Here is a 27076-nt window from a genome sequence, read left to right on the forward strand (position 1 = left end):
GGTAGGCTGACGAAGAACGGTCCGTTGTCATGAAGTGGTCGGAACAGTTCATTGAAGAAGGCGTCAGTAAAACAGACGAACGCCATCAACGCCTTGCGTCTACGGGCTGAAGCAGAAATAGAGGACGTCATAGGCCTAGGCGTAATGTATGTTAATAGAAATACAGTATGTATCTATACATAAATATATGCATGTATGTATGTAGATATATTGTATGTCTACAGGACAGGTGTGTGGGGCGGGCCGACTGGAGGGTAATGTCAGAATGCAAGTTTTTCTTTCATTTAAAAGAAAACAACTAATAAAATAATAAGAAAAATTGTGAAGTCACCTGTGGCGTTTCGGCGAGACGTTGAGGTCCTTGGTGTTTCATTTTCTCTGAACTTTGAGCTCACCTGAATGCGCCTGACTGCCGCGTGACGTCAACGACATAAAACACACAACACAACGCTAAATCAGGTAACATAACATACTGTCATTTGAATTTTGTCTTCCCAAAATCCGCTTAAATATGATATTTCTTTCTGATTTATTCATTTGTGCGTGAGTGCGCGCGTCTTATTTTGTGTGTACGTGTGTGTATTATGTGTGTTGCGTGGTGACGTAAGGAAGCGGGGTGCATGCTGGGAGGCAACAAAAGAGGCGAGCGAACTGCTAGCCGCCGGTCCTGCGGCATTGACGCGAGCATGCGCACACGAGCCGCGGACTCGCGCACAGGTGGGTCGGCAGGACAGAGCGCACCTGGGTGCGTGCACGCGGGTGAAGTTGGGCGGCCGTGCACACGCTCCGAAGGAGCGAGCGAGCGAGCGACCTCACCTGCTAACTGCTTAGCCGCGTCTGCTAACGACTTCCAACACGTTTCAATGAGTATTATAACGGCGTTTATTTTGACTTGCTAGCTGCGCCCAATGAGCAATAGAAGAGCACAGAAAATTCAATCTATTGCATTTTTAAGCATGGACTGTAAGCCCTGCGTGTATTTGCGCGTGTGAGCGGGTGCATGCATGTGGATAAAAATCAGGATTGCTTCTGAAATTCCAATGATGAATTTGAACATGTCTAATGAGACGTGTTTTTCTTTGGTGTTTTATTTTGAAAAGCAAGTGACGGCCCATGCAGTGTGTCCTCAGGTGAGTGACAGCATCAGGATGCCCCTTCCGCCCCCGCCGCCCCCCACCCTCAATCAGGTACATACAAAGTACACGCAAATACAGAAACATTTTGATGACATTGGTGATGACATGAGCGCAAACCAGCAGAGCTCGGAGGAGGTGAAAGGTGGTCCTGCCCTCCTATCGGACCTCAGCCAAGGCAGAGACCATCCTTACTTCCGCCTGTACCAGTACCTCCACCAGGGGGCGCCACACAAAAGTAGGAAACAAAAAGTCACATTATCATGTTGGTCTTGTCCAAACCTGACATCCATTAGGAAGTCAAGTTACATTTCCAAAGCAAAAACAATAATCCCAAAGCTGCTAGAGTGGTTAATGATTTCCTGCTTCGCATATAGATGAATGTGCGGCTGGTGCGTCGTCGCCCCGCCCACCACTTGGCCATTGCCGTGAGGATGCTCAAAGCCCTGCCCCGCTCCCCTCTGCCGGATCGTCACCCACCCCACCCCCTCATCTCCATCAGAGTCGTCGTGGCCAGGCCCCCTCGCCACCCTCTACCTATAATAGAGACAAGCCCCTCCCACCCGCTCCACCCGCCAAATCCACACCTGCTTCTCTGGCCCCTCCCACTTATGGTGGGGAGGTAGAGCATCTGCAGCGACAAGCCTCCCACAGCAGCAAGAGAACCGCCCCCATGCCTGCAGGCCACACCCCCACTAGAGGGCCTGCCCCACCCCCACCACCCGCCTCCCCTGCCCATAGGCCGACTTCAGGTAAGACAACTTTCATCTTCATCACATGACCTTTACGTGACCTTCTCCTGTCCCTGCAGCCACCAGAGAGGCTCCGCCCCCTCCTCCGTACAGGACGGCAGGTAGCCCCTCCCTCTCCCCTGACCCCCCCACCAGGGGTAAACCGCCTCCCCCGCCACCCCCTCCTCTCCGCCATGGACACGCCTCCTCCATCATTCCCTGTTTGTGTGGTGAGTGCTTACAACCCCGACCCTAGATTCTCCCCCCCATAGATTTGATTTGCTGTTCTTTTAGCGGCTTCCGTAGTTTGTTGCGTGTCCTCAACGATGTGCATTGCTTTGTGCATTGCCGCTAAGATTGTCTTGCTGACCAACATCTTTTAACTTTCAACTGTGTTTTTGTTTTGTCGCTGCAGACGACTTTGAGTCCAAATATTTGTTTCATTCGCTTGATGATTTCCCTCCTCCGGACGAGTACCGACACTTCACTAAGATCTACCCTAGCAAGGCCTACTCAGGTCACAATGCAAACCGCTCAAAGGACCCATGTGCCTGCTGAATGATGTAGACAGGGGGTGCTAACACAGCAAATGCTTTTGTCTTATGATGCAGCCATGCGAGGAACTCCGCCACTACCGCCAGTGGGCAGGTGAACAACTGCACTGCGCTTGGATGACATCATTGCATCTGACCCCCCCCAGCCCCCCTTGTGAGCGATCATTAAAGGGAAGATGAGAAGTCGCTAATAGGATGATGGGATATGACAGTTTCGTTTTCATCCTTCTCCTCGACCGCTAGGCTAACATAATTGAGTGGCTAGGCAGAGGTTGTCACATCACTCAGCTCGTCTCATCGCGAGGCTATCATCGATGCACGAAGCTAACCAGGTATCCAACGTATTGGTGTAAATTTCTGGAAGAAGTCTCGCACGTTTGGACTGAAAAAAAAATAACGTTCGGACTGGAAGTAGAGAATTGTTCTCTTTGAATTCTCGTCCTTGCTGCATTTGTTCGTTTGTGGCATGTGTTGTTTGCTCAACTGTGAATGGTCATCTTCCTGAGTGTGCTTTTATTTTGAAAAGTATACTATATGGTCATTTTCTGTCGCAGTGATCATGTGCTCTGTCAAATTGTACTTATATGCTTGCTGTATTCTTGATAACAATACCAGTAATTCGTAGCTCAAAAACGTCTTCATGCGCAAGTAAATAATGAAAATGTTTGCTGTAGTTTACATTCCTAATAATTATAAATTAACATCCTGCTTCATCTTTCAAATGTACCGAAATCAATAAACTTATTTAAATCTCACACTCACGCAAGATGGTCGTTTCAAATACTTCCAATATGGTTATTTATTTATTTTTTTTATATTTGTTTATGTTGCTGCTTCCAGCAAAGCCAGGACGAACGTCTTCGAACATGAGCAACGCAATCCCGCCTTCAAACACAAGGGGGCAGACTCCATTCTGTGAGGCACTTTTGAAGCGCTATCGCTTCCTTTGCCTGATGACCCTACCGGAAAACACTTTCCCACGTGCCTCAATCGTGTTGTCGACCGGTTCCTAGAAGGAAAACAAGTTTTAAAGCTTTCGGAAGACTTCACTCGTTTTGTAATTCAAACATGTCTAGTAAAAAGAGGAGCGCGCCCTTGTCTGTTGAGGACGCAAACGTACCCGAGGAGGAGGCGCGCGCACGCCGATACAACATCAAGCGTTTGGCACGGTTACGCGCAAAGGAGCCTACTGTACAAAAGTTGGAGGACATCGTCTTTGGCGACGTGCAGGTAGTTACACGCATATGACAACATCGGCATCATGCTGCAAATGTGAAAAGCAGTCAACATTTTGTGGGTGACGTAAGGAGGAGGAGGAGAAGGAGGAGGAGGAGGATGAGGATGAGAAGGAGGTAGAAGAAGAAGGAGACCAATCTGACGAGGAGATGGAAGCGCGCTTAGCCCCCCCACCAATCAAAAAAGCTGCCTGGGTTGATGATGATGATGAGCTGGAGGAAGAGTAAGTATTGCTTGGTGCGACTTGCAATCATTTTCTTGTGTTGTCACGATAACAATTGGAGCTGGCTAAGCGAATGGACGTCTGCTTGGCAGGGTGGACATGCAGCATCGCTTCCGTAGCAACCTAATGCGAGGACAGTCCGAGGCCCGCATCAGCAAGGCAAAACTGCAACAGAGGATGAGAGATCAGTCAGTACACGTACACACACATGCGCACTCCAGTCACACTCGCACTCAAGCACGTGTGTGTATGCGTGTGCAACCTTGTCAGGTTCCAGAAGTCGATGGGAGGAGCTCCAACCTGGGCCACAGACGGCAGCAAGAAGTCACTGAAAGGTAAGAACATAAACAATGCAAATGCAGCTCCTAGGTTGCAAAAGTAGTCACACCCTGACCTTTTGTACACGTTGACACACAAATTGATTAATTGAAAGGTAGAACAACGTCTAATCAGCTGCGTGTTTGTAGATGACGATGACGATGGAGAGGAAGACGATGATGACCTGCTGAGAAAAACGGGAAACTTTGTGGCATCTTCAGACAGTCTGCCCAGCGGCATCATCGGGGTCGGTGCTCACGTGCACACGCGTCGTCATAACAACCTTGCATGGTGACAAGCATGTTGAGTTGTGCTCATCGTGACACGTGTGCGCTCTGGTTGCCGTGACATTTGCTCTTTTTCTCATCAATATGACGACCCCGCATGTGTTTTGTTGATCATGTGTTTGTCACGGCGACATGATTGTTGACGCCATGTCATTGCTGCACTCCAGCTAAAGAAATGTTGCCACGCCAACGCGGCGCGGCTATCTTCCGATCGCCTGACGTCGGTCCAGTTCCACCCGTCGGCTCAGGTGGTCTTGACAGCTGGTCTCGACTGCTCGCTTTCCTTTTTCCAGGTCAGTCGTGGCGACTCCCCAAGAACTACCACCTCTTGTCACACAAATGTCACCTCATTGTCGCTGTTCGCTAGCTAACGGCAAATGTGGCGGATGCGTCTTCTGTGCACCGCAGGTGGACGGCAAGACCAACGCTAAGATCCAGAGCGTCCATCTGGACCGCTTCCCCATCTACAAAGCTCGTTTCACTTGCCAGGGCGACGCCGTCATCGCCACCAGTACGAAAAACAAAATGTTCTACATTTATGATATGATGGAAGGACGCATCATGCCAGTGAAGCAAGTCAAAGGTACACGCGCACGCACCCGCCTTGTCAGAACTCGCCCGCACTCAAGTGTGTGCGTGTGTGTTCAGGGCTGCAGGAACCACGGATTAAAGAGTTCTACGTATGTCCTGAGGGGGGCACTCTACTGCTGACAGGAACTCAAGGATACTTGCACATGCTGACACTCAAGGTGCACACTCATCACTTTCACAATCAAACCAATGTTGCTGCGGAAAGTTGACGAGGCCATTGCGTGCTTGCGCACGTGCGTCAGACCAAGGAGGTGGTGAACAGCATAAAGCTGAACGGCGAGGTGGTGGGCGTGGCCATGAGCAGTGACGGCAGCAAAGTGTTTGCTAACTCAGGCGAGTTGATCGTGTAACATTGACATCATCACAACAACTGAATAATGACACTGCGGTGGTGACCTTAGAGGATGGCGAAGTGTTTGTGTGGGACGTGCGCAGCAGTCGCTGCGTCAACAAGTTCACGGACGACGGCTGTGTCGCCGCAAAGGCCATCGCCGCATCCGCTGACGGACGCTACCTAGCGTGCGGGTAAGATGGCTTCCGTCAAAGTGTCAAGTCTGTATTTTCATGTCGCGTCACATCACCCCGCTTCAGTTCACAGGCGGGTGTGGTCAACGTGTACTCGCAGCAGACGTGTCTTAATTCAGCCAATCCCACGCCCCTGAAGGCCATCATGAACTTGCTGACCCCTGTTACCGCGCTCACCTTTAACCCCAGCGCTGAGATCTTGGCCATCGCCTCGCAATACCAAGAAGACGCCGCCAGACTGGTGAAGTGGAAATACCGTCGTCGTGACAACGGCACGCCGTGATAATAAACAGCGACTGTGTCATCATCAGGTTCACGTTCCAAGCCTGAGCGTCTTCTCCAACTTTCCTCTGGCGAAGAAGAAGTTTGTCTATCGAGTTTCCTGTATGGACTTTTCGCCTCACAGTGGGTTCTTCTCATTTGCTAACAACAAAGGACGCGCTCCACTCTTCAGGTCAGACGGCCACCATGTGTCTGAAAATTAATTGATTGATTGATTGATTGATGGATCGGTTGATTGACCGATTGATTGATTGTTCGATGGATCGAACTAGGCAATTCCAGTCAAAGATCCAACTCGATAATGAGAAATGTGCTGTCACGTTTGAACAATGAGCCATCGCACTCATTCATCTGTTGTGTATGCTTGTTTCTGTGTGCGCAGGCTGACACACTACAACAACTTCTGAAGAAGGGGAGGAGTCACATTTACGTTTTTTTTTCATGAAATAAATTCAGTTGTCTTTTCTTGGCCTTGTTGAATTGTTTGATTGTGACTGTGAGTTCAGTATGTTCAAGAGTTTATTGATTGAATTTCTTCAACTCTCGATCAAGCAAAACATGTAAAAATACGCAGACAAGAATATAAACTATTAAAATCTGTCCAATAAGATATATGCACAGTAAACTTAAATTTATATACAAATTTGAGCATTTGATTTTCTTGTGGTTTGCAATATTTTTGTTTGATCGTCGGTGCGATCAATGCAACGGTGAGTATGCGTGTCACGTCCGACGTTGACGCAAACATGTGGCCCGACCACATTTGTCAGGACACGCCCCCGAATACGTCATCGTGAAACTTGCGTTTCAGGCTGAGCAGAAAAGCAACAGACTGGAAGCAGGTAAGAAAACTTTCGAAGATTTTGATGCACTTGACAACCTTGGACATCGTTTTGCTTCCCGTGTGAAACGCCTCGAGGGAATGACCCAACATCGTCACTTTATTTTGAAAGTATTGCGCTGTTCTAAATTGAGCTGTAGAAAGACGATTATGAGGGATTTTTCTTTTTATTAAGGGTGGGGTAAGTGGAACTGAAGTAATTTTTATTGAATTGAACACGTGTAAACAAATGAGTGAAAACCAGCATGTGGAATAAGGAACAGCTCAAAACAAACATTTAATCAGAACAAACTTTTATTGTGGAAATGAAAGCCATGGGTGAATAGTTGGCTTTATTTTGAAAGGGTGCTGGCAAAGACGCGATGAAGATGCAAAGATAGCACGCTGACGACGTAAGGAGGTGTCGCATGTGATCCACCACAACAGCAGGGGGCGGCAGAGGATAAACACACAGGTGAAAGGTTATTACTCAGCCTTGTCCCGCCCTTTCGTAATTGACAGTTCTCATCGAGGCCTAGACCCGCTTGCATGACATCATCAGTCCTGTTGTAAAATGACAGTCAAACGGTGGTCGCGTGGGTGTATGTGAGTCGGTGGTGCTTTGTGGCTCCGCCCCCAAGCACACCTGCTGCCAATCAGACAGAGTCATCAGAGTTGTAGGTTTGTACACATGGGTGCAGAGGAATGCGGTGTTGTTTTTGAGGCATTTCCTGTTACTCCAGTTCTCACCGGGCAAATGCTACCATCGATGTCGACGTGTGTTCCGTACAGCAGGAAACAAGATGGCAGAGGCGGCGGCACCGGATCTGTTCACGGAGCAGGAACTTACCTGCTCCATTTGTCTCGACCTCTTCACTGACCCCGTCTCCACGCCGTGCGGACACAACTTCTGCCAGGTACGAACTCGTCAGCATCACTGCTGTTTAGCACCTGTGTGTTGGTTAGCATGCTAGCTTTTTTTTGCTACATGACTGTTTAGCATGCTAACTTCTTAGCCCTTCCTTGTATGCTACCTTTTTTTAGGCATGTATTGGCGGGTACTGGGCATCGACCAGCACGTGCACGTGTCCGCTGTGCAAACATGCCTTTGAAGAGCGTCCACAACTGAGTATCAACAAAGTTTTCGCTGTGATCACGGAGAATTACAAAATTTCTCGTTATGGCGCCGCCGCCGCCGCCTCATCCAGCTTCCCGTCCAGCAGCAGCACCAACCCGTTTGTTACAAAGTCCGACGAGGACATGGTTTGGTGCGACGTGTGCACGGGGATCAAGCAGCCGGCCGTCAGCTCCTGCTTGACATGTACGGCGTCCTACTGCAGCGAACACATCCAACCGCATCACAAGACGCCGTTCTACGCCAAGCATCCTCTTATGGACCCGCAGGAAGCACTCAGGGGACGTACTTGCAAACTACACCGCCGGCTACTGGAGGTGAGAAAATGGAGGCCACAACGTGCCGGCGTGCAAGGTCATACATAATTACATATTAGCGATCATAGATGTGATCATGTGTTCAGGTTTACTGTCGGACTTGTCATCGTTGCATTTGTGCCATCTGCGTGCTGGAGGACCACCGAACTCACCAGACCGTGTCGGTCCAAACGGAACGACTCAGCAAACAGGTACTTTTACTCATGCACTCTCACTTCCTATTTCCTGTCACAACTCCTCGTTCGTCTACATTTGTAGAAGTACGTTGCGAGGACAGAGCAAGAAATCTTGAACAGGATAAAAGACAAGGAGATGATCTTAGCTGAGCTGAACACCAAGATGGACGGCGTCAAGGTCAGCGTCTTTGTTTGACAAGCTGTGCTAGGAGCGTTGCTAATGCGTAAACGTGCTAATGGCAGACCTACGGCGAGCGAGAGCGCGGCGATTTGGAAACGCTGCTGGACGAGGCTGCCGCCTCGCTGGACCGCCTCCGAACCCAGGTGGTGGGCGGAGTCCAGCAGCAGATGGGGGCGGTTCTGGCCAGGGGCGAGGGCCAAGTCGTCCTTCTGGAGTCGGAACTCAGACAGCTGATGGACCGGCGTGTCCAGCTGGAGGCGCAGGCGGTCAGTCAGGACCACATTGGATTCCTGCAGGTCAGAACACAACTCGAGCGACAGAGGTGACGTGGGCTGACCTATGACCTGTGCGCTCAGAGCTTCTCGGAAGCTACGTCGCCGTTGGGCTCGGATGTGCCCGTTAATGTGGATGACCTGGACCTCAACCTCCACTTCAACCTGGGCTGGGTTAAGTCAGCGTTGGCTGAAGTTCGCGACAAGATGGAGGACGCCAGGTTGGGTGGGGCCGGGGGCGGCACCAGAGGATCCGTGGCATCCCGTGAGCGCCTCCGCCGTCTCTTCTCCACCGGCCGTCTCAGCTCCGACACCTCACGTGCCGCCGTGTGTTGCAGTGCCGCCGGGCGACCCGATGATGGCGGCGGAGAGCATGCTCAGTCTCAGGGGAAGCAGCAGCAGCCTGAGGAGGAGCCAATGGGCACTCAGAGGTCATCAGCTTCAGCATCTTGGGACAACATTCTCCAATGGATGAATTTGATAGCTGTGTTTTCATCTACCTCACTGGTCGAGAAGACTCTGTTGTGCTCTCAACAGGGCAACGTCTGACAAACCGAAAAATGTGAAAAAAAAACAACAACATAAAACTGAACATTTGAATTGAGCGCAATTCCCTGGCAACGCCGGCTCGTTTCCGACAGAAAATAAGATGGAAGCTCAGATAGTCTTTATAAAGTTCTTTTTTTATTAGCTTTTGTAACTAAATATTTTTTCAATCGTGGTTTTAACTTCTACTTGTTCGCCAGTGATTGAGGCCCATCAGTGAGGCTTTTATTGTGAAAACGAGACTGACGTTTGCATCTGCTTTACTTTCAGACCTGAAGAAGATGAAGCCGGTGTCAGGTGCGTACCTCAAACATTCACGCTCTAAATCAAATTCATTCACTTCAATAACTAAAAGTGCCTTTGTGTTACACAGGTCACAAGAAGGCTCGTGTGTACATGGGTGAGAACCTTCTACCTTTCATTATGTCATCACTCGCGCTATGTTAGCTAGCCTAACGGTGGCACGCTGCCTTCTTGCTGACGTTCAGAGGACGTGACCTTGAACCCGATGACGGCGTACCCGTTCTTGATCTTGTCAGAAGACAGGAAGCAGGTCAAGCGTGGCGAGAAGCTGCAGTTTTATCGTAACAGCCAACATCGATTCGACGTGTGGTCGTGCATCATCACCAAGGAAGGATATGCTACCGGACGACACTACTGGGAGGTCTGTTTCGCTTTCTGTGTTTTGTGTCATGTTGTTGCTGTACGTGCCTGTGACTGTGTCTGCATGTACCTGTGTCTGCACATGTGCAGGTGCTGGTGGGTGAGAACAAGGATTGGAAACTGGGCGTGGCGAGCGAGTCGGCGCAGAGGAAAGGCCTGTTTGACATGAGCCCCGCTAACGGATATTATGCCCTTTGGTGGAGCGGCAGCCAACTGCGAGCGCTAACCGCGCCGCCGCTCACCAAGGTCCCGCCTCTTTGACTTAGCAAATATTTGGAGGGTTGCGACAATAAATCGATGAAAATTAAAAATTGAAAGTGTTGGCAACCAATGTCAGTCATCGTTGCCATGGCACCCAGAGCCTGCTCTAATGACAGGTTTGCATTTTGAAACCAATGAGTATGCTGAATCTGGATGCATTTCTGGTTATTGACTGAATATTTGGATATGCTGTGTTTATTATTGGCGGGCGGGCCAGGGAAGACGAAGCTGGCTTGACCGTATGTTTGTGCTTTTTCGCCCATCAGGTGAAGGCTCCGCCCAAGTTGCGTCAAGTGGGCGTGTTCCTGGACGTAGAGGCGGGTCAAGTGTCCTTCTACAACTCCAAGTCAAGTTCCGAGATCTTCAGCTTCAACTGTGCCGAGTTCACTGAGCAGATGTTCCCGCTGCTCGGCACCGGAGACAAAGAGGTGCCCCTGGTCATCATGCCCTGACGCGTTCACCCGTCTGGGTCAGTAAACTGTCCGTTTGCAATGAACCGACAATGCGTGAACGATTGCCACCTCGTTGGAGATACTTGACTTTTGTCTGACTCGCTACGTACATTTTGATGTACTGGGCGAGACGGTTGAGACATCAGTCAAATGACAAATAGTTTCTGGGGCACACGTAATGACATCATCGCTCTTCCATAATTACAATATACTGGATCAATGTCATTCGCTGGAGCTTTCATAACACTTCAACTAATAAATACATTCAAATCACATTCTTTTGTTTGAAGATGATATTTTGGGATTTCCTGAAATTAATAGAAGCAAGGCAATTTGCAGCTACTTGCGTATGCATAATGTAGGTGTGGCTGGGCAGCCTAATTTAAAACAGAAATTGCTAATGAAATGAATGTCTAACAGAGAGCTGGAGGTAATTATTTTCTTGTTTATTTATTATTAATAGATGAAAACACACCCTTTCAACTGAGTTTCACTTGACTGCCACTGGCTGGACTTTTCCACCATCTTGGACAGGAAGTGTGCTCACGCAACCGATGATTATACTGATGATGATGATGATGATGATGAAGTGTGAATCACGGTGTTACGAAACGCAAAATACCCTTTCTTCCCTTCCAGATCTTCCACGATTTCTCAAACCAGAGATCCATGCGTGCGAGGCACAAGCCGTGCACATTCCAATAGTCAGGAAGCGTTGAAGTTCATACTTATTGTTTTTACCAGAGATGGGGACTCGAGTCACTGTGACTTGGACTCGAGTCGACTCGAGTCGCTGTTTTGATGACTTGTGACTTGACTTGACAAAAATAAAAAAACTTGAGACTCGACTTGGACTTGGAAGTTAAAGACTCGGAACTCGACTTGGGACACGATGACTTGAATGACTTCAGTGTTATTTAATTTAAGTTTTCAGTTTGAATATAAAATTAATAATACATTTAAAAAAGTAATATCGATAACTCGGTAGGAGCGCAGGCTGAGAATGGCGTTGTCATGATTGGATCGCTACCCTGTCAATCAATCAGTCGTGCCCTCTCTACCTACCTAACTGTTTATTGAAGAATCACGCCCCTTTATATCAGACGTGAACAAACATGTCAGCGGGAGTGGTACCTTCGGCTATCGTAATTACCTTTATATCTTGCACAGTGCAAAATATGCAACAGAAACGGCCAGACGACAACTTCAAACTTTGTCCGTTTGAAGTTTAGAGAGCTCTGGTGTCTCCAGATATTACAGATGAAACATAAAATGTCTCTAATGCTCTTTAATGTGTTTCTTCTTTCAGATTTTTTTCCGATTATTTTTTCATATTTGCAACTCAAATGTGTCAGACACTGTCGGCAGACGTTCATTTGTTTGGATTGAGCTGTCAATCATTGTATGAGGTAATTTATTTTTTGTTTGATTCCATGGTGTATTTTACTTAATATCAGTAATTACAGTGCAAATCCAAATTATTGTCATATTTTTTAAACAGGTTAGACACATTGGACAATGATGGTTACTTAAAGTTACTTATATCTTGTCTTTTCACGTTACTAAGATCAGATTCTGCGGGTAAAATGGCAATAATAAGGTGACTTGACTTGGACTTGACTTGCCCAAGAAAAAAATGACTTGGGACTTACTTGAGACTTGAAGGTTAAGACTTGAAACTCACTTGAGACTTGGACATGTGTGACTTGGTCCCATCTCTGGTTTTTACATTTGTATTTTGCGTTGAAAAGCACATAATCAAATGACCATTTAGCGCAAAACACTTTGTTCAGGTAAAGGCGTTCAGGCTGTACCCGGAAATTACGTAGGTAATACACTCGGGTGCGGGCCACGGTGACGTCACGGGGCGCTGTCGTCACTTCGGCAAAGTTGGCGTCGCGTACGCGTCGTACTGGTGGAAAGTCCCCGCGGAACTGCTTGAATAAAAGCCCCAATGGAAGCTGAAGTCCATTCGATCTTCCTCGTCGTCTTGGTCGTGTGGAGCGCGCAAGACACCAAACCGCCGTGACCGACATGCACGCGTACGCAGGTGAGAGCAGAGCGGAGCAAGCATGCCTTTCGTCTGCCACGCCCCCTCGCCGCTCATGCTATTTTGTCCACTGCAAATTTGCTGCTCCTCGTGTCCTTTTTCTGCACAACTGGCGAAAAGAGGGGAGAGAGGGGGCAGGCTCCAGTTTTTGGATTGGAACTAAAGTTGCGTCTCCAACAAGCATCAGGAAGTACGAGCTTCAAATTGGTTAGCACGTGTGTCTTTCCACGTGAGCAAAATACATCACCTCACGTAAATGCATCATCTCACACTTTGGACCAAAAAAAAAAAACTTTTGGAGACAATCAATACTTGTTTTTTAATATTTGTAGTACTAAAGCTCTGATTTTTGTCCACCTTGTCCAATAATTCAGGAATTGTCAACCAGTGGTCCGCGGCCCTCTACTGGTCCGGACCGGTATTGGAGGTGGTCCGCAAAATTGAAAAAGGAAAATAATTTTTTAACAATAAAATGAATTCATTATTTAAACTCGAATTATTTTCCAGCTAATTTTGTGAATCATTTACCCATCTAAATTATGTCAAATGTAGCTGAGATTACCAAAATAGACATACAGATGCAAATAAATAGCCTGTATAGGTCTATCCTCTTTCGGTGCAAAATAAAATAATATTCCACCAAAGCCCTGGTCCCCTGAGTTGCTTCTTGATTATAATGGTGGACCAAACTAGTTGAAAACTCCTGCAATAATTAATGTTTCCTGCCTCAGTTTTCCAGCTTCTGTGCTGCTTCCTGTTCCCACGGGCAATCCACACAGCACCCGCCATTGCCCCTTCGCCGGGCCTGCAAGATGCGCTGGAACGAGCCGGGATGCTGGCCGACAAAATCTCCAGGGACGTCCCCACCACGCTTGCTCAGGTCGGTTCTCTCGCTCTCAATGCTGGCTCGCTTATTCTTTTGCTCGCCACTTGCTGACCATGCCCGCTTTCTCCCTTTGCAGGCTTCGACCCTTGACCTCACGAGCCCCATCGGTGACCTTCAGATGCTCGCCGCCACCCTCAGCATCCCTCCAGTGCCTGTCCTCAAGCCCCTGTCCCCAAACTTCAATGTGGTCAGCTTACCCAATACGACCGAAACTTTTTATTGGTAGCGAACAAACTTGACCTTCTTGTACTAGCTTGACAATGTGTTTTGTCGCCCCCTGCAGGACATGTGCCTGAATCGCATGGCGGCCGGCGTGCGGATGTTCCAGGGTCTTTTGGGAGCTCTGTCGGAGCGCCTTGGTGGTCTGGACCGCCTTCGAGCCGACCTGCGAGACCTACTTGCTCACATTGCAAAGGTAACGTCCATGCTAACGCTAACCGTTTGGGACTTGCTGACGACCGTTGTTGTGCTTACAGGTCCGGGAGGCGGCCTGGCCCGGTGGCGACGAGACCAACCAGGATGAGCATCTTGACCAATGGGCGGGGCTTGCGGCACAGCTCCATGGCGACTACGAGGTTCAGGCGGCCATTCACTTGACGCTCACGCAGCTTCGATCCTTCGCTCATGACATCATCCGAAGCCTGCGAGCCATCGCCGCCCAGCGCTAAGACGATGGATGTAATACGCCGTCCGGGACCAATACTGGGACCATCCTCCTCTTCTTACGCTGCCCCCTGCTGGACAGACCCCGCGACAGGAATGACGAGGAACTGATTTTGACGTCCGTGGCGGCGGTGGGCGGGGCTCGCAGTCAGCTAAGTTGAGGAATGCGATGAGCTGAGACTTGGCGAGCACGCCGAGACACGCTCGCCAAATGCTTCTCACGAGAAGCTTCTCGAACTTTTCTGCACACTTGCCTTACTTAAGGGAACCTTATTTATTGATCTAATGTTTCACTTTTTATATTTATGAATTAATCATTCATATTTATTTATCATAATCTTATTTATTTTTATGAATGGAGTGCAACAGCTTCTTGTCTTGGGCTGTGATGGAAATCACGCCACATCCTCTACATAGTAGATAATATAATTTATATAATAATTCAATTCAATAATTCATCAATTAACTGATGAGAACTCGATGATCAAATGAACTGATAACTATTTTGACAACCACTTTTAGAGACTTTGTTGAACTTAACTGAGCGTAATTTCAGTACCTCAACAGTAAGCATCCTCCAATTTCTATTGTCCGTCATGAAAGCAGACTTATTTACGTCAGCTTTGACTTTGCAAGACAATCGACATTTTACCAATTTTCTAATGGATGTTACGGCCCAAACCAGAGAATGAATCATCAACAATCTCACTGTCAATTTCAGATAATGTCCTGTTTCCCAATAAAGTGATGAGAATTAAATTTGTTGGACTTTAATGATTCAGCAAAAAAGTCATTAAATAATCGTTCACACACACGTCACACGGAGGAACGATGTCCTTGTAGTCATTCTTTTTGATTTGGAAATCATCAAAATCCCTCCACTGCACTGAGCGATCGACTCCCCACACATGCTTTGGGTCTCTTGATGAGTGACACTTCCTGTCCTTTCACAATAAGAGCTTTTTTATTGGAAAGCACGCTCATGACAACAAATGTCTCCCACAGATCGAGTGAACAGCATTTGCGTCTGGTTTGCATATGAGGGAGAGACAAAATGCAGTTTGACCATATTTGGCTCCGAATTCAGGTCGCCTCTGGCCCCTCAGAGGTCAGCCAGCGTTCAGTTCCTGCGCTGCTCGCGCTGCTTGCGACGCTCTTTGTCCTTATGCTTGGCGCTCTTCTTGTCCTTGTCGGCCGCCGTCTGCAAGACTTTGATGCGCCGCTTGAGAGCGCCGCGGTCGCACGAGCTCAGCACACCCAGTCCCTGCGAGAACCAAAACCAATAAAGTCTAGCCCCACTTTTGAACCTGTCGTCCGGCGGCTAACTGGGGCTACTTCAAGCCAACACACACTTACGCTTACCTTGAGCTTCCCACCGTCCAACTGGAGCAGCGAGCGTCCGTCCACATGTCCAGCTTGGAATTCGGGGACATACTGGTCCATGCTCAGCTCACGCAGCCACTCACACACCTGCTGACTCGTCCATGACGACACCGCGCAAGGTGCCTCGTCACCCAGCTGACACACACACATGCACACGCACACACACATAAAAAAAAAATCGGCAGCGTCATCAGTCTAAGCTTTGCAGGCGCCACTCAAGCTCAAGAAATTATGAGTGTGTGTGTGTTTGTGTGTGTGTGTGTGTGTACATAAATGCGCTACCTCGTCAGAAGACTGCGACAGAGTCTGGTAGGGATGGGAGGAGGACATGGAGGAGGACAACTCCACATGAGGACACATAGACAGGGACGTCTGAGGGGAAGAAAACTCCTCGCTCAAAGAAGACTCCTGCAAAAAAAATATTTTTCTTACTTCCACTTTGAGGAGACGCATTGTCACATTTTCTTTGCTTCTCTCCAATCAATTGTCTTGCTGTGACGTCACACACACCTTTTAGCGACTGTGTGCTAACTGCTATTTATTAGCTTGTAGCATCATATTTGTTAGCACGTGTACCTGTGAGCAAGACTTTGGGGGCTCAGGGCCAGCCACGGGCTGCGTTTGCGGGGACCCGGGAGTTGTTCCCGACGAGGAAAACCAGGAAAAGGAGACAAAGGATGTGGACGCTCGCGAAGATGACGAACAGTCTCGTTCTCGGAGACTCTCAGACGTGTCTCTGGGAGGAGATACGTGAAGGTCAGAGGTTAGCGTGTGTGCGGGGGACGTGGTCAAACTCACCTGGCGCCTCCCTCGCTGGACCGCTTGTCTCTTTTGTCCAGTTTGTCCTTCTTCACTCGAAGGTATGAGCGCCTGAGCGTCACGCTGATCACATGACAAAAGTGTCAGTGACATCACAAACGTGAGGGGCGGAGCTTACTCAGCACAAACATGGCAAGCCGCACTCACCCCAAATCCTGGAAGCGTCTTTTGGTTTTCTGGTCAAGCAGCACCGGAGCAGGGTCGGCAGGACTCGAATCTCGACTGGACTCGGACACCAGAACTGATGCACGCACACACACACACACACAGATGCACAAGCGCACGAAGTCATATTCCGTGTGTGCGTGTGCATGTGCGTGTGTGTACCTTCGCTGTCCGGCCTCCTGCTCCTTCGCGTGTAAACAGGCGAGGCATCAGAGGATGCGGGGCATGACTTGGAAAGCGAACTGGTGGCCAAAGCTTCTTGAGACGTGTCATTGGTTAGTTGGTGGTAGCGTGCCCGTGGGGCCACGGCCAATGACAGGCTGGCATCATCCGGCAAGCGACGCACCTGAGAAACAACGAGTCGAAAGTATTTGGGTTTCTTTTCCACGTTTTGAATGCTGAGTTTGACAAACCAGTGATGTGTCAAAGGAGAAGGCGGCACTGCGTGCCGACAGCAGCAAATCAGGTGAAGGGGAGGAGCCTCGCATTGTGACTTGGAGAGGAGCATGGACGGAGAAGGTTGCGTTGTCCTGCCACACACACACACACACAAACACACACACACACGCTGGTTAGATGCTGTCACCTTTACACACATGCATGCGCATACCTGTTTCCTCTCCAGACTGTCGTCACCGTTGTCATCATTGGAGCTGACGCTGTCATGGCAACGGGAGCGAGAGGGGCGGTGCCTGCGGCTCAGCTGTGCCCGCCCCTTCTGGATGCTGTTGTCCAGCAGCTCCGTCTCTGGAATCACTGAATTCAACTCTGACACACGCAAACATGCATACACAGGTGGGTTACCTGATGATGTTATCACGTTACATGACATATGGCGTTAGAAGTTAACTTTGGCATCAGAGCCTATCGGTGTTGCTACTTACCAAATACGCTGTCACTGTCGTCCAAGCCAGCGGACATGACTTAGCGCTTTCTGAAAGACCACACACACGCACACACACGAGAGCAAGAGTCAGGACAAGATGACTCAGCTGTTTAGGATGCAGGCTGGAGGAGGGAGTGGTCGAGACAGGCAGTGACACGGAAAGAAGGTGAACGAAAGAGTAAAAGAAAATGAGTTAGAGAAAGCGAAAGACAGTGAGGGCAACAGGACAGGAAGCGCTGACGTCATCACATGTTCAACAGCTCAAGCACGCACACACCTCATTCCCTGGCACTTCAATGTTGTCATGCAGTGAAGAGAAATGATGATGAGGATGAGGAAGAAGGTGTTGGTGATAGAGATGATGGCGATGAAGAAAGAAAGCGAGCGGCGGATCCTCACGTCATGTCACTTGCCGGCTGGAGGCGGGAAAAGTGCTGCCTCATGCACGCAGCATCAGCACCAGCGCGACCACGAGCGCGGGCACGCGCACAGTCTGGAACCAACCATCTCCAAGGAGGAGGCGGGGGTGGGGTGGGCTCACAGGTGTCTTGAATCCATAATAACAAGCGAATGCGAAATACCGTGAGGATGCGAAACTGAAATCTTGTGAAGTCATTTTTTTTTATATATATCTTGTTGCATTGACTCCTTTGTTTTGATTATTAGCGATGACGTCATGAGGGAAAACATAGCGCCTCCTTGCGTGAACAACTGCTAGTCGCCAGATGGCGCCACAGAGACGTCACCGGCGGAGCAGGAAGCGGGAAGGGCTCAGTGGTGGGCAGGATTTGTGGGAGGGAGGGACAAAGGCGGGGCGGCAGGGGGCAAGATGAGACAAGCAGGTCTCGGAGGTGGGCGGGGCCATACACAGGAACCTGTTCCCCGATTTTCACACACACATACACACTCACTGACGGACACGTACAACACAAATACACAACAATTACATGACAAGTCCACGAGGACACCCCGTCATGGCTGTTGTGCTTCTTCTTGGACTCGAGGTAACTCCAACTACTTTTTACTACACTTGCATTCATCTGCACAAACACACCCACACGAACGCGCACACACTTTAACACACACCTCTATGGAGTTGTGCATTTGTGTATTTTGTCGATCTCGATCGTCGGAGTAATAGTAGACGCAATAGTAGAGTTGTGTGCGCAGTTTCGTTTCTGGTATCTAAAGTTATATAGCAAGGAAAGACAGGAAGAACGCAAGTTGCGTGTGTGTTTTTTGTTAGCTTGTTAGCGTTGAGCCCCTGCGTGCGCGCGCGAGCGTGCGGTTGGAATGTGCGGCGCGGTTGGGTGTGTTTGCTTGTGTGCACATCAACCGACAAAAAAAACAAGTACAAGTTCTCAACTTTCTTCAACTTCCATGATTCGATCTTGCCGTCAAATCAAAAAAGTAGTTCCTCTGATCATAAATTCTCGTGGCAGGTAATTGTTGGTGTTCGTAGCAGTCGTGCTTGCATTAGCCTTAATTGTAATAATATTAAATAATTATTATATTGTTGTTTAAAGCTATGATAATGAACTCATTTTAGTGCTAGCAGCGTCACAATATTAGTAGTATAATTATTCTAGTATCCATAGTAATAGCACTGTAGTATTATATGTGTATCATAGTGTAAGTAGCATTTGTAGTAATATTACTGTGGTTGCACTAGTAATGTTTGAGAATATCAGAAGTAGTAATATAAAAGCAGTATCATGATTTGTCACATAGCAAGAGTAGCTGTTGTATCAGTTGGTACTGTATCATTGGGGCAGTATTAGTCAGTAGTATTGTTGTAGTACAGCAGTAATACCAGGAGTACAGTAGAAGGTATTTGGTATGTGTGGTTTATCCCAAAATGCCCTTTAGGGAAGCTCCTGAAGTGTTTTCTGGAGACCACGTAGTGGTTTGGGAGTCACGTCCATGCTCGCCCAGCGGTCTGGTGATGGCCAATTGGAGTGGAGTGTTTCTGAACGTGCCATGACGGGTCATGTGACACTTTCAAAATGTCACCTGACACATTTGTGACCCTGCTCACCAGCGCACAGGCCAAAGGTAGTTTAGTGTCACATGACTTTGAGGTCTTGTCCGATTAGTCGATGAATCTCGTGTTTGCTTTGACGATTGATAGGGAATTTAATGTGTGCACGCATGTGTGTTTCCAGCCTGTGGGGAGGGTGTGCTCATGGGACTCGCAAACACACAGGGGCTGGAATTCAAGAAGGCCCCATGAGTCATGACACACCTGAAACACACACACACACTGTTTGAGGTGTGCTCAGGTGTGTCGGGCATCAAGATGCTGACTCAACAAATGAATTTAATTGTCATTATTAACCTGCTTTTGTTGTAATGGAAATAGCATAGAATGTCTTCAGAAATGAAAAGTTGGATTTATCTCAAATATTTTTTATTTGGGATATTTTTCAATATAATATTTATTCGTCAATGTGAATGCTTGTCAATCTGTCTTGATATGTGCTCTGCCACTGATTGGTGACCAGTCTTTCATGTAAGCATGAACGACCGGTCCTATGCACAACATACTAATATAGCCAACCTTCATTCGACTTTGTGACTTTGCTGAATGCTGAAGCAGTGGCACTATTGTTGTGTGACAAAGACAGGAAACACACTCAGACATACACTCTCCTCTGTGTGTGTGTGTGTGTGTGTGTGTGTGTGTGTGTGTGCGTGTGTGTGCGTGTGTGCGAGGATCTAAAAGTGTGTCAGTCAAGTGACAGACTTTGAACCCAGAGCTCTCCACAATAACTCACTAAGTCACATATAAAACACACACTGTGTGTTCGTACGTGTACGCGGATATGTCTGTGATGTCACTGAGAGGTGGCGACTGGTGGGCGTGGCCTCGGACTGACAGGAAGCAGACATTTCCCTCTGTAAACAAAACAAGGCCGAGATGCGCCTCCTACTATTGTTCTACGTATGTGTGTGAGTGTGCGTGTTGTGTGTGCCTATAAAACAACATGACCTTTATTTGGAGACAGAAATGACGTCATACATGGAAAAGCTTATGTGTTGACTCGTGTGGTGACTGGCGTCAGTGTTCACTCTTTTGTGTTTGTTGAATGCTTTGTGTATATGTGTGTGTGTGTGTGTGTGTGTGTGTGTGTGCGAATGTGTTGCATGGCGTGTACGTACGTGTGTTGACTCTTGTACGTGTGTATGTAGCGTGGGACATGTCACGGCAGGGCGGATGCGAACATGTGGAACATTCCACTGACAGCCATTTTGTGTGCACACTGCCACACTTCAGGTGATCTTTGTACTTCCTGTTCTAGGGTGCGGATGGTTGCCCTTGACCTTTCACCTCTCACCTGTGACGCAGCCGCCTGTCCGTCAAGCTGAGGGGCGAGTCTGCTATCACCATGGCAACCACATCCACCTTGCTGGGCAAAGGTTAGTCTTGCTTGACTTTTTGCCCCTCTCAAAAAATGTCACAAAAGATCAGAATTTTTTATTTTACTACCAACTCTATAAATTTAGGTCTGGAATGAGTATACTATGTCATTTTGCAAGCTCAAACGTGTTGTGTGTTTGTTGGAGGTGTGGGTCTGGTGCTGGTGGAGTTCCAGTACGAATATGAGGGTCGAGATGGCTCCATCATCTCCATCAAGCCCAACGAGCGCTACGTCTTGCTGGCCAAGACCAACGCCCACTGGTGGCAGGTGCGGAGGGACTACGCCTCCAAACCCTTCTACATCCCGGCCAAGTACGTCAAGGAGCTCCCGCCCGATGTGCCGTCCCCTCTGGACTTTGCCCACCCACCCGGTCCCGAAGCCACTCCGGTCCCTGCTCCGGTGGCAGCCCCGGTTCCCGTGCCGGTCCCCGTGCCGGTCCCCGTAACGATTCCCGTTCCTAAGGGTGTGGAGGAGCCGGGCGGAATCAGGAGCAAACCCGCTGACGAAGTCACCATCCGGCTCAAACCGGACACGTCCGGCGGCTATCGCAAGACAGACAACCGGATGTCCACGTTCGGTGTCCCGCTGGACTTTATGGATCTGCCGCCGCCCCTCGCCGTCACGCCCCCGCGTCACTCCGGCGCTACATCGGGTCCCGACCCCGCCAAAAAGACAGACGGCGTAACGGAGAAAAATCTACCCGAGGAACACAAAGACGCTGGTTTCGGCCCGGCCAAGCCTGCCGCCACCCGACCCCACGTGCTACCCATCCCCGTGGACACGCCCACTGTACCCGAGGTGCAGGCCCTCAAAGACCCTGAGAGCGGAGCTTCGCGGGAAGGCGAAGAGGAGACGGCGGTCACACAGGAAGAGACTGAAGAGGAAGAGGAAGCCATCGAGGCCACGGAGGACAGTGAACAGGACAGCGACGGCCAGGAGGAGAAAGAGGAGCAAAAAGAGGAAGAAAAGTCTAACCATATCTACGAGTCCATCCAGGATCTGCACTTGGATGACCTGATTAGACAATCCAACTCAACTCCGCCCCCCAAACAGGTAAAAGCCATGCGCAATGTGCAACCTTCTGCGACTTTTCACAATTGGGTGCCATTCCAAATGTAGAAGTGCAACAATTAATTGTAGAGGCAATTATGTTGTTCGGGGTGTCATGACTGGGGCTAGCGAAGCATGATGAAGAATTTCATGGCTTCTCGTCGCCTTGGCGACGGATGCCAGTTGACAAAAGAAACTCGAGGAGGAAGCGTGAAATATTTATTCATCCCTGCGTGTGTTTGTACCGTTTGTCTTGACACTGGCAGGCCTGTGACCCCGCCCCCGAGCAGTTGCAGGTGCCTGATCCCGCCCCCTCCACTATAGACCACACCCTCTCGTCTTCAAGCACCTCCTCTGAAATAATAAGCCTCTCCCCCGCCAGCCCGGAACAGGGATGGCAGGTCAGTGCGCGCACATTTTGGATGCTGAAAAGAATCCGGATCAGAATGCTGTGATGTTTTATTGTGAAAGGCTTCTGTTGCAGATGCACACGGACCAGGAGAGCGGCAGAGTGTTTTACTTCCACCCGCTGACGCGACAGAGCACCTGGACGCAGCCGCGTTCGCCCTCGCCGAACCCGTCGTCCCCCATGTCCTTGTCCCCCGTCCCTTCCTCTTTGTCGCCGACACCCTCGCAGGTAAAAAAAAAAAAAAAAAAAAAAAAACGCACACCAGACCTTGTGCACGACTCCATCAATAACCAGGTCGAGTTGTTAAACAATACAAATAGGAATATTAAGACAACCATACAGTTCAAATGAAAGCCAAATACAAATTGTGCCCAAATTAAAAGTCAAATGCAATATATTTTACTCAAAAATAAAATGTTAAAGACCTTTCCCTCCAGTCTGGCTGCGAGATGTGGGAGCAACTGACAGACCAAAACTCGGGGAGGCTCTACTACTACAACCCTGTCTCTGGCGCGACCTCCTGGAGTGCCCCCACGCTGGCGCCCCACATCGATGACGCCGCCAGACCTGCCGACGGCCCGGTACCAGCTCAGTGGCGTGGGTTAACGGTCAGGTGTTATGCAACAAATATTTGATTGTTTGTGTGTGTGGGTTGAACGTGAAGCCTCCGCTGCCGGAAGAAGATTATCCTGTGGATGCAAACAGCGACAATGACGCTGTCTTTACTACGGTACCTCCCACAACGCACGCACACAGAAAGACATACAGTTTCACGATTTCAAGCAAATATTTCGAAATCCCTATGTTGTGATTAGGAACTATTCGATCTGTAATTTCAATATTAGCCGTTCTTTGCAGAGGTAAAATCATAAATGACTGGCTATTGGTATTAATAACAACGGTGCGGCAACATATGTCGACTGACAAACAAAGAATGAAAAACCTGCCCATTAAAAAATCACCTTGAAATGTCCCGTCTCTATGACAACCGCGCAATGATTTTTATGTCTCGTGGTTTTTCCCAGCATGTTCGCCAGCAGGTCAATCCCAGACCGCACCTGGAACGCAACAATGGCATCCGGATGGCAAATGGTGCACATGATCAACGCGCGGCGTGGCGACACAGCGTGGCCGAGGATGTGAGTCGATGATCGCATGTTGGCATGATTGGCGGCGGGCTGACAAAGTTGATTGTGCTCCCCAGACGTTTGCTTCTCGACACTTTGCCGAATTCAGGCGGGACTCGCCTGACAATACGCAGGTACACACACACGCAAACAGAAAACGCACGCAAACGCAATTTCATGCAGACAAACACAACACAGCACATACACTGACGTACACATGGACACGTTTACACTCAAACATGCACAACGTGCTGATGATGTCATTTTGTTTCAAGCACTATGATAGGTTCGGATTGAGAAGGAATCTGTCCAATCGCAGCTCAGACTCCCAGCAGGTATTTGCAGGTCCTGCGCTCTGATTGGCCATTAACCTCTGCTGTGTTTTGGGGGTCTATTTGTTTGCGGTTGCTATGGGAAATTAAACTGGAGCTCAACTAACCCAAGGGGAATCGCTGATGGTGTAGTGGTACTCGCCTGTCTTGTGCAGGCACCATAAGTTCAATTCCATATGACGATGTGTGTGTGTGTGTGTGTGTGTGTGTGAGTGTGTGAGTGTGTGTGTGTGTGTGTGAGTGTGTGTGTGTGTGTGTGTGTGTGTGTGTGTGTGTGTGTGTGACTAAAAACAAAAAAACAACTTGAGATTGCGGGTGCCCCCTGGTGGTGGCGGTCGGCCACGTCGAGACTTTGATGACGATGATCATGCGACTTGCTGTTTGTGCCTGCAGGGACACCTGTTGGAGAAGGCGGGAATCGTCAACAAGACCAAAGTGGTCGATAACGGCAAGAAAATTCGGTGAGAAGCCCTAACCCTAAGCCCCCCCCATCCAGTGCAAATCAATAGGGTTGTTTGAATGATTGTGAAGGATCACTTTCTTAAAAATATTTTTTTTTTTGTTGAGATCTCTTGTTTTTATCATTGTCGTCATGACATCATCACATCGTGCCAACAGGAAGAACTGGAGTCAATCGTGGACTGTCCTACATGGCGGCATCCTCACCTTCCACCGGGACCCCAAGTCTGTGCCCAGCGGCAACATGGTGACTGACCTTTCATCTTAACGCCCAAAAGTGCTCGCGGCACGCTCACGTGGCTCTCGTCTCCTCTCATCACTCAGTCCAAGGCCTCGCAGATTGTCCCGGAATACACGGTGGAGTTGAGAGGAGCTTCAGTGTGCTGGGCCCCTAAGGACAAATCATCCAAGAAGAACGTACTGGAGGTCAGCCCGCTTCCCAGAGTTGCGTACCGTGTGTGTTCCTTGTCTGTTTTTATGCTTGTGTCTGTTTCTGTAGCTGAGGACCCGTCAGGGTTGCGAGTACCTGATGCAGTACGACACGGAGAGCATCATTGCCGATTGGCTAAAAGTCATGCAGGACACCATCCGACAGCTGGTAAGGGAAAGACGCTCACACACACACACGCATGCGCGCACACACATACGTAAGCGTGGAGGTGTGTCTTTCAGGAACAGGAGCACGTGTCGGACGACGATGACGACGCGGCCTCGGACAGAGAGGACAAAGACAGGAAGCGCGGGAGTGAGTGCTTTCGTCCGTAGACGCGCCTCGCTCGGCGCCACGTCAGTGCGGGCGACGCCTTCCCGTGTGCTTTTTGTTCAACTTGCTGTTGCGCGTCGGCAGGCAACAGAAGTCTTCCAGGCGCCGACACGGAGCAGACGCGAGTTCGCACCAAACTGCGCCGCTTCCTGCAGAGGAGGCCCACATTGCAGAGTGTCAAGGAGAAGGGTTACATACGAGGTAAGCCCCCCAACCGCACGTGCCGGGATCGTGCAAGCCCTCACCCCTTTTTTCTTGTGTTCAGACAACGTGTTTGGCTGCCACCTGGACACGCTCTGTCACAGGGAAAACACAACCATTCCAAAATTTGTGGAGAAGTGCATCAGAGCTGTGGAGAGGAGAGGTAACGCACACACACAAGTTACTTTATTTGTGCTGAGTCATGTTCCAGATGTGTCAATGGGGCTCGCGTGTGTGCAGGTCTCGACGTGGACGGCATCTATCGTGTGAGCGGAAACTTGGCCGTCATCCAGAAGCTGCGACACAAAGCCGATCATGGTACGATGATGATGACGACGAAGACGAAGCAGAGCGGCTGACATGATTGCGTTTTTTTTTCTCAGAGGAGCATCTGGACGTGGAGGACGGCCACTGGGAGGACATCCACGTGTTGACGGGAGCCCTCAAGCTGTTCCTGCGCGAGCTCCCCGAGCCGCTCTTCCCCTTCAGCTTCTTCGACAAATTCATCGCCGCCATCCGTCAGTCCCGCATCCGCGCGCGCTTGTTCAAACGAGCCTTTTCTCGCGCCACTCTTCCCTAAGGCCTCCACCTTTTGTCATGCAGAGGATAAGGATTATAGTCAGCGCGTGTCCTACATTAAGGACTTGGTCCGCTCGCTGCCGCTTCCCAACCACGACACCATGGAGCTGCTCTTCAGGCATTTGCGTAGGCGCGTGCTCCCGTGCTCCACCTTTCCTAACGTTCCTGCCACCTTGAAGGCTTCCCTAACCTGTGCCTCGCTTCCTCCTTGTCTCCATGCAGGGTGGTGGATCACAAAGACGCTAACCGGATGTCGGTGCAGAGCATGGCCATCGTCTTCGGGCCCACGCTGCTGCGCCCGCAGACCGAGTCCAACATGACCGTCCACATGATCTTCCAGAGCCAGATTGTGGAGCTCATGCTCAATGAGTTCGACAATATCTTTGTGCAGACGTAGCGCACACGTGTAACCTTTCACGACCAAGATTCGACACATTCCAAATGAGAAGCTGGTCCTTCCACAAGACAGTGACTCAAATGCCACCAACGGATTAAAAAAAACAACAACAAAGAGCTCAGCATCACATAATATAACATGATAATTTCAAGTTTGAACAACTTGAGAATTACCTGATCCAGGAATTGCTTTTTTTCATGGGTGGGGGCATCATTTTATTTGTTTCCTGGTGTGGCAGCAATTCGCTTGCATAGCTTTTGCCCTCCAACCAGGAGGAGAGCACCTTGGAGAAATCGCTACCGCCTTCCACACTGACATTCCCTGCAAGAGGAACTGGAAGAAATACTTCTGCTGAAAACAAACGATGACGTCGTCATTCACGTGAACTGTTCACGTGATGTCCACCAATAAGATCAAGCAATAATTTTATGAACACATTTTATTTTATTGTGAAGTGCTCCAGTTGAACAGTTAACATTATAAAGCTTTGCTTGACCAAAAAGAAGAAAAAGACCAAAAATCATCAACATTGAAACATTTCTACTTGCACATACGTCCATATATGTCAAACAGAAAATGAATCATGATCATGTTGGGGATTATTCACTGTTAATGGAGCATTGTATTGATTTTCTGAAACAATGAGAAATATTTTGTGAACCTTTGTGAAATGTAATACGATTAAGAAAACATTGTTTTAGACAGGCACACAAATGTATTGTAGGATCATAAATTAAATGAATTCAGGCATACAAAAAAAACTGACGTACGTGTTGTTTTAG

At 49.0% G+C, this 27076-nt stretch overlaps 7 protein-coding genes across 24 annotated transcripts in view; 5 read left to right on the forward strand and 2 right to left on the reverse strand.

Moving 5' to 3' along the window:
* LOC148383877 (uncharacterized) overlaps positions 1-200 on the reverse strand; it is a 1703-nt gene extending 1503 nt beyond the window's left edge. The window contains exon 1 of the mRNA XM_088357763.1: positions 1-200. This exon is cut by the window's left edge and continues 4 nt beyond it. Within this exon, the coding sequence (XP_088213889.1) occupies positions 1-131 (131 nt within the window). The 5' untranslated portion in view covers positions 132-200.
* Positions 201-582: 382 nt separating this feature from the next.
* On the forward strand, positions 583-3173 carry LOC148383878 (uncharacterized). Of its 7 annotated transcripts, none has more exons than XM_088357754.1 (7): positions 583-717; positions 1101-1187; positions 1257-1371; positions 1511-1885; positions 1945-2094; positions 2280-2381; positions 2476-3173. In XM_088357754.1, the coding sequence occupies exons 2-7, from the start codon at positions 1149-1151 to the stop codon at positions 2514-2516; spliced, it is 822 nt and encodes a 273-aa protein (XP_088213880.1). In that variant the 5' UTR covers positions 583-717; positions 1101-1148; the 3' UTR covers positions 2517-3173. The 7 variants fall into 7 exon arrangements, with proteins under 7 accessions (XP_088213880.1, XP_088213881.1, XP_088213879.1 ...); XM_088357755.1 differs by having other exon boundaries at positions 1260-1371; XM_088357753.1 differs by having other exon boundaries at positions 595-717; positions 1105-1187; positions 1945-1986.
* Positions 3174-3355: 182 nt separating this feature from the next.
* Positions 3356-6345, forward strand: utp18 (UTP18 small subunit processome component). 5 transcript variants are annotated; one of them, XM_088357738.1, is made up of 13 exons: positions 3356-3651; positions 3726-3877; positions 3970-4065; positions 4148-4212; positions 4345-4442; positions 4650-4775; positions 4891-5065; positions 5131-5231; positions 5316-5401; positions 5470-5598; positions 5665-5839; positions 5910-6052; positions 6263-6345. In XM_088357738.1, the coding sequence occupies exons 1-13, from the start codon at positions 3487-3489 to the stop codon at positions 6285-6287; spliced, it is 1536 nt and encodes a 511-aa protein (XP_088213864.1). In that variant the 5' UTR covers positions 3356-3486; the 3' UTR covers positions 6288-6345. The 5 variants fall into 5 exon arrangements, with proteins under 5 accessions (XP_088213864.1, XP_088213865.1, XP_088213866.1 ...); XM_088357739.1 differs by having other exon boundaries at positions 3356-3648; XM_088357740.1 differs by having other exon boundaries at positions 3356-3648; positions 3729-3877.
* Positions 6346-6597: 252 nt separating this feature from the next.
* Positions 6598-10978, forward strand: btr30 (bloodthirsty-related gene family, member 30). 7 transcript variants are annotated; one of them, XM_088358154.1, is made up of 14 exons: positions 6598-6722; positions 7066-7182; positions 7493-7617; positions 7745-8152; positions 8239-8343; positions 8411-8506; positions 8572-8805; positions 8866-9046; positions 9120-9212; positions 9598-9624; positions 9701-9727; positions 9816-9991; positions 10081-10236; positions 10518-10978. In XM_088358154.1, exons 3-14 carry the CDS (start codon positions 7504-7506, stop codon positions 10701-10703), a joined length of 1803 nt encoding a protein of 600 aa, XP_088214280.1. In that variant the 5' UTR covers positions 6598-6722; positions 7066-7182; positions 7493-7503; the 3' UTR covers positions 10704-10978. The 7 variants fall into 7 exon arrangements, with proteins under 7 accessions (XP_088214280.1, XP_088214276.1, XP_088214279.1 ...); XM_088358150.1 differs by having other exon boundaries at positions 7066-7175; XM_088358153.1 differs by having other exon boundaries at positions 7066-7175; positions 7496-7617.
* Positions 10979-12541: 1563 nt separating this feature from the next.
* On the forward strand, positions 12542-15061 carry csf3b (colony stimulating factor 3 (granulocyte) b). Of its 2 annotated transcripts, none has more exons than XM_088358158.1 (5): positions 12542-12753; positions 13485-13633; positions 13716-13826; positions 13923-14054; positions 14116-15061. In XM_088358158.1, the coding sequence occupies exons 1-5, from the start codon at positions 12738-12740 to the stop codon at positions 14305-14307; spliced, it is 600 nt and encodes a 199-aa protein (XP_088214284.1). In that variant the 5' UTR covers positions 12542-12737; the 3' UTR covers positions 14308-15061. The 2 variants fall into 2 exon arrangements, with proteins under 2 accessions (XP_088214284.1, XP_088214286.1); XM_088358160.1 differs by lacking the exon at positions 12542-12753 and adding an exon at positions 12820-12943.
* A 153-nt stretch (positions 15062-15214) lies between these two features.
* On the reverse strand, positions 15215-18058 carry samd14 (sterile alpha motif domain containing 14). Its single transcript, XM_088358157.1, has 11 exons — positions 17955-18058; positions 17554-17603; positions 17280-17437; positions 17083-17199; positions 16832-17015; positions 16652-16745; positions 16484-16567; positions 16262-16421; positions 15968-16093; positions 15665-15820; positions 15215-15566 (listed from the first exon to the last, which is right to left on the reverse strand). The coding sequence occupies exons 2-11, from the start codon at positions 17588-17590 to the stop codon at positions 15423-15425; spliced, it is 1260 nt and encodes a 419-aa protein (XP_088214283.1). The 5' UTR covers positions 17591-17603; positions 17955-18058; the 3' UTR covers positions 15215-15422.
* Positions 18059-18393: 335 nt separating this feature from the next.
* On the forward strand, positions 18394-26821 carry arhgap27l (Rho GTPase activating protein 27, like). Its single transcript, XM_088357481.1, has 21 exons — positions 18394-18559; positions 20858-20975; positions 21123-22030; positions 22294-22428; positions 22512-22664; positions 22874-23017; positions 23101-23166; positions 23462-23575; positions 23641-23697; positions 23839-23898; positions 24289-24356; positions 24514-24601; positions 24679-24780; positions 24854-24952; positions 25027-25099; positions 25202-25318; positions 25383-25481; positions 25559-25636; positions 25702-25836; positions 25922-26027; positions 26120-26821. The coding sequence occupies exons 2-21, from the start codon at positions 20945-20947 to the stop codon at positions 26292-26294; spliced, it is 2808 nt and encodes a 935-aa protein (XP_088213607.1). The 5' UTR covers positions 18394-18559; positions 20858-20944; the 3' UTR covers positions 26295-26821.
* Positions 26822-27076: the final 255 nt, after the last annotated feature.

The sequence above is a fragment of the Syngnathus floridae genome, chromosome 17, assembly GCF_059516105.1.
Source record: "Syngnathus floridae isolate MCC-2025c chromosome 17, RoL_Sflo_1.0, whole genome shotgun sequence".
Classification (NCBI taxonomy): Eukaryota; Metazoa; Chordata; class Actinopteri; order Syngnathiformes; family Syngnathidae; genus Syngnathus; species Syngnathus floridae.

Coding starts and splice junctions, on each gene's coding strand:
- LOC148383878 (XM_088357748.1), top strand. CDS start 621: ATGCTGGGAGGCAACAAAAGAGGCGAGCGAACTGCTAGCCGCCGGTCC. Junction 1,188..1,256: donor CGCCCCCCACCCTCAATCAG/GTACATACAAAG, acceptor AGCGCAAACCAG/CAGAGCTCGGAGGAGGTGAA. Junction 1,886..1,944: donor TGCCCATAGGCCGACTTCAG/GTAAGACAACTT, acceptor CTGTCCCTGCAG/CCACCAGAGAGGCTCCGCCC.
- utp18 (XM_088357738.1), top strand. CDS start 3,487: ATGTCTAGTAAAAAGAGGAGCGCGCCCTTGTCTGTTGAGGACGCAAAC. Junction 3,878..3,969: donor GATGATGAGCTGGAGGAAGA/GTAAGTATTGCT, acceptor TCTGCTTGGCAG/GGTGGACATGCAGCATCGCT. Junction 5,402..5,469: donor GGCAGCAAAGTGTTTGCTAA/CTCAGGCGAGTT, acceptor TGCGGTGGTGAC/CTTAGAGGATGGCGAAGTGT.
- btr30 (XM_088358154.1), top strand. CDS start 7,504: ATGGCAGAGGCGGCGGCACCGGATCTGTTCACGGAGCAGGAACTTACC. Junction 8,153..8,238: donor TACACCGCCGGCTACTGGAG/GTGAGAAAATGG, acceptor TCATGTGTTCAG/GTTTACTGTCGGACTTGTCA. Junction 9,992..10,080: donor CCGGACGACACTACTGGGAG/GTCTGTTTCGCT, acceptor GCACATGTGCAG/GTGCTGGTGGGTGAGAACAA.
- csf3b (XM_088358158.1), top strand. Junction 13,634..13,715: donor TCCCCACCACGCTTGCTCAG/GTCGGTTCTCTC, acceptor CTCCCTTTGCAG/GCTTCGACCCTTGACCTCAC. Junction 13,827..13,922: donor TGTCCCCAAACTTCAATGTG/GTCAGCTTACCC, acceptor CGCCCCCTGCAG/GACATGTGCCTGAATCGCAT.
- samd14 (XM_088358157.1), bottom strand. CDS start 17,590: ATGTCCGCTGGCTTGGACGACAGTGACAGCGTATTTG. Junction 16,094..16,261: donor CCCCAAAGTCTTGCTCACAG/GTACACGTGCTA, acceptor TTTTTTTTGCAG/GAGTCTTCTTTGAGCGAGGA. Junction 15,567..15,664: donor TGGACGGTGGGAAGCTCAAG/GTAAGCGTAAGT, acceptor TGGTTCTCGCAG/GGACTGGGTGTGCTGAGCTC.
- arhgap27l (XM_088357481.1), top strand. CDS start 20,945: ATGGCAACCACATCCACCTTGCTGGGCAAAG. Junction 22,031..22,293: donor CAACTCCGCCCCCCAAACAG/GTAAAAGCCATG, acceptor TGACACTGGCAG/GCCTGTGACCCCGCCCCCGA. Junction 26,028..26,119: donor CTCTTCAGGCATTTGCGTAG/GCGCGTGCTCCC, acceptor GTCTCCATGCAG/GGTGGTGGATCACAAAGACG.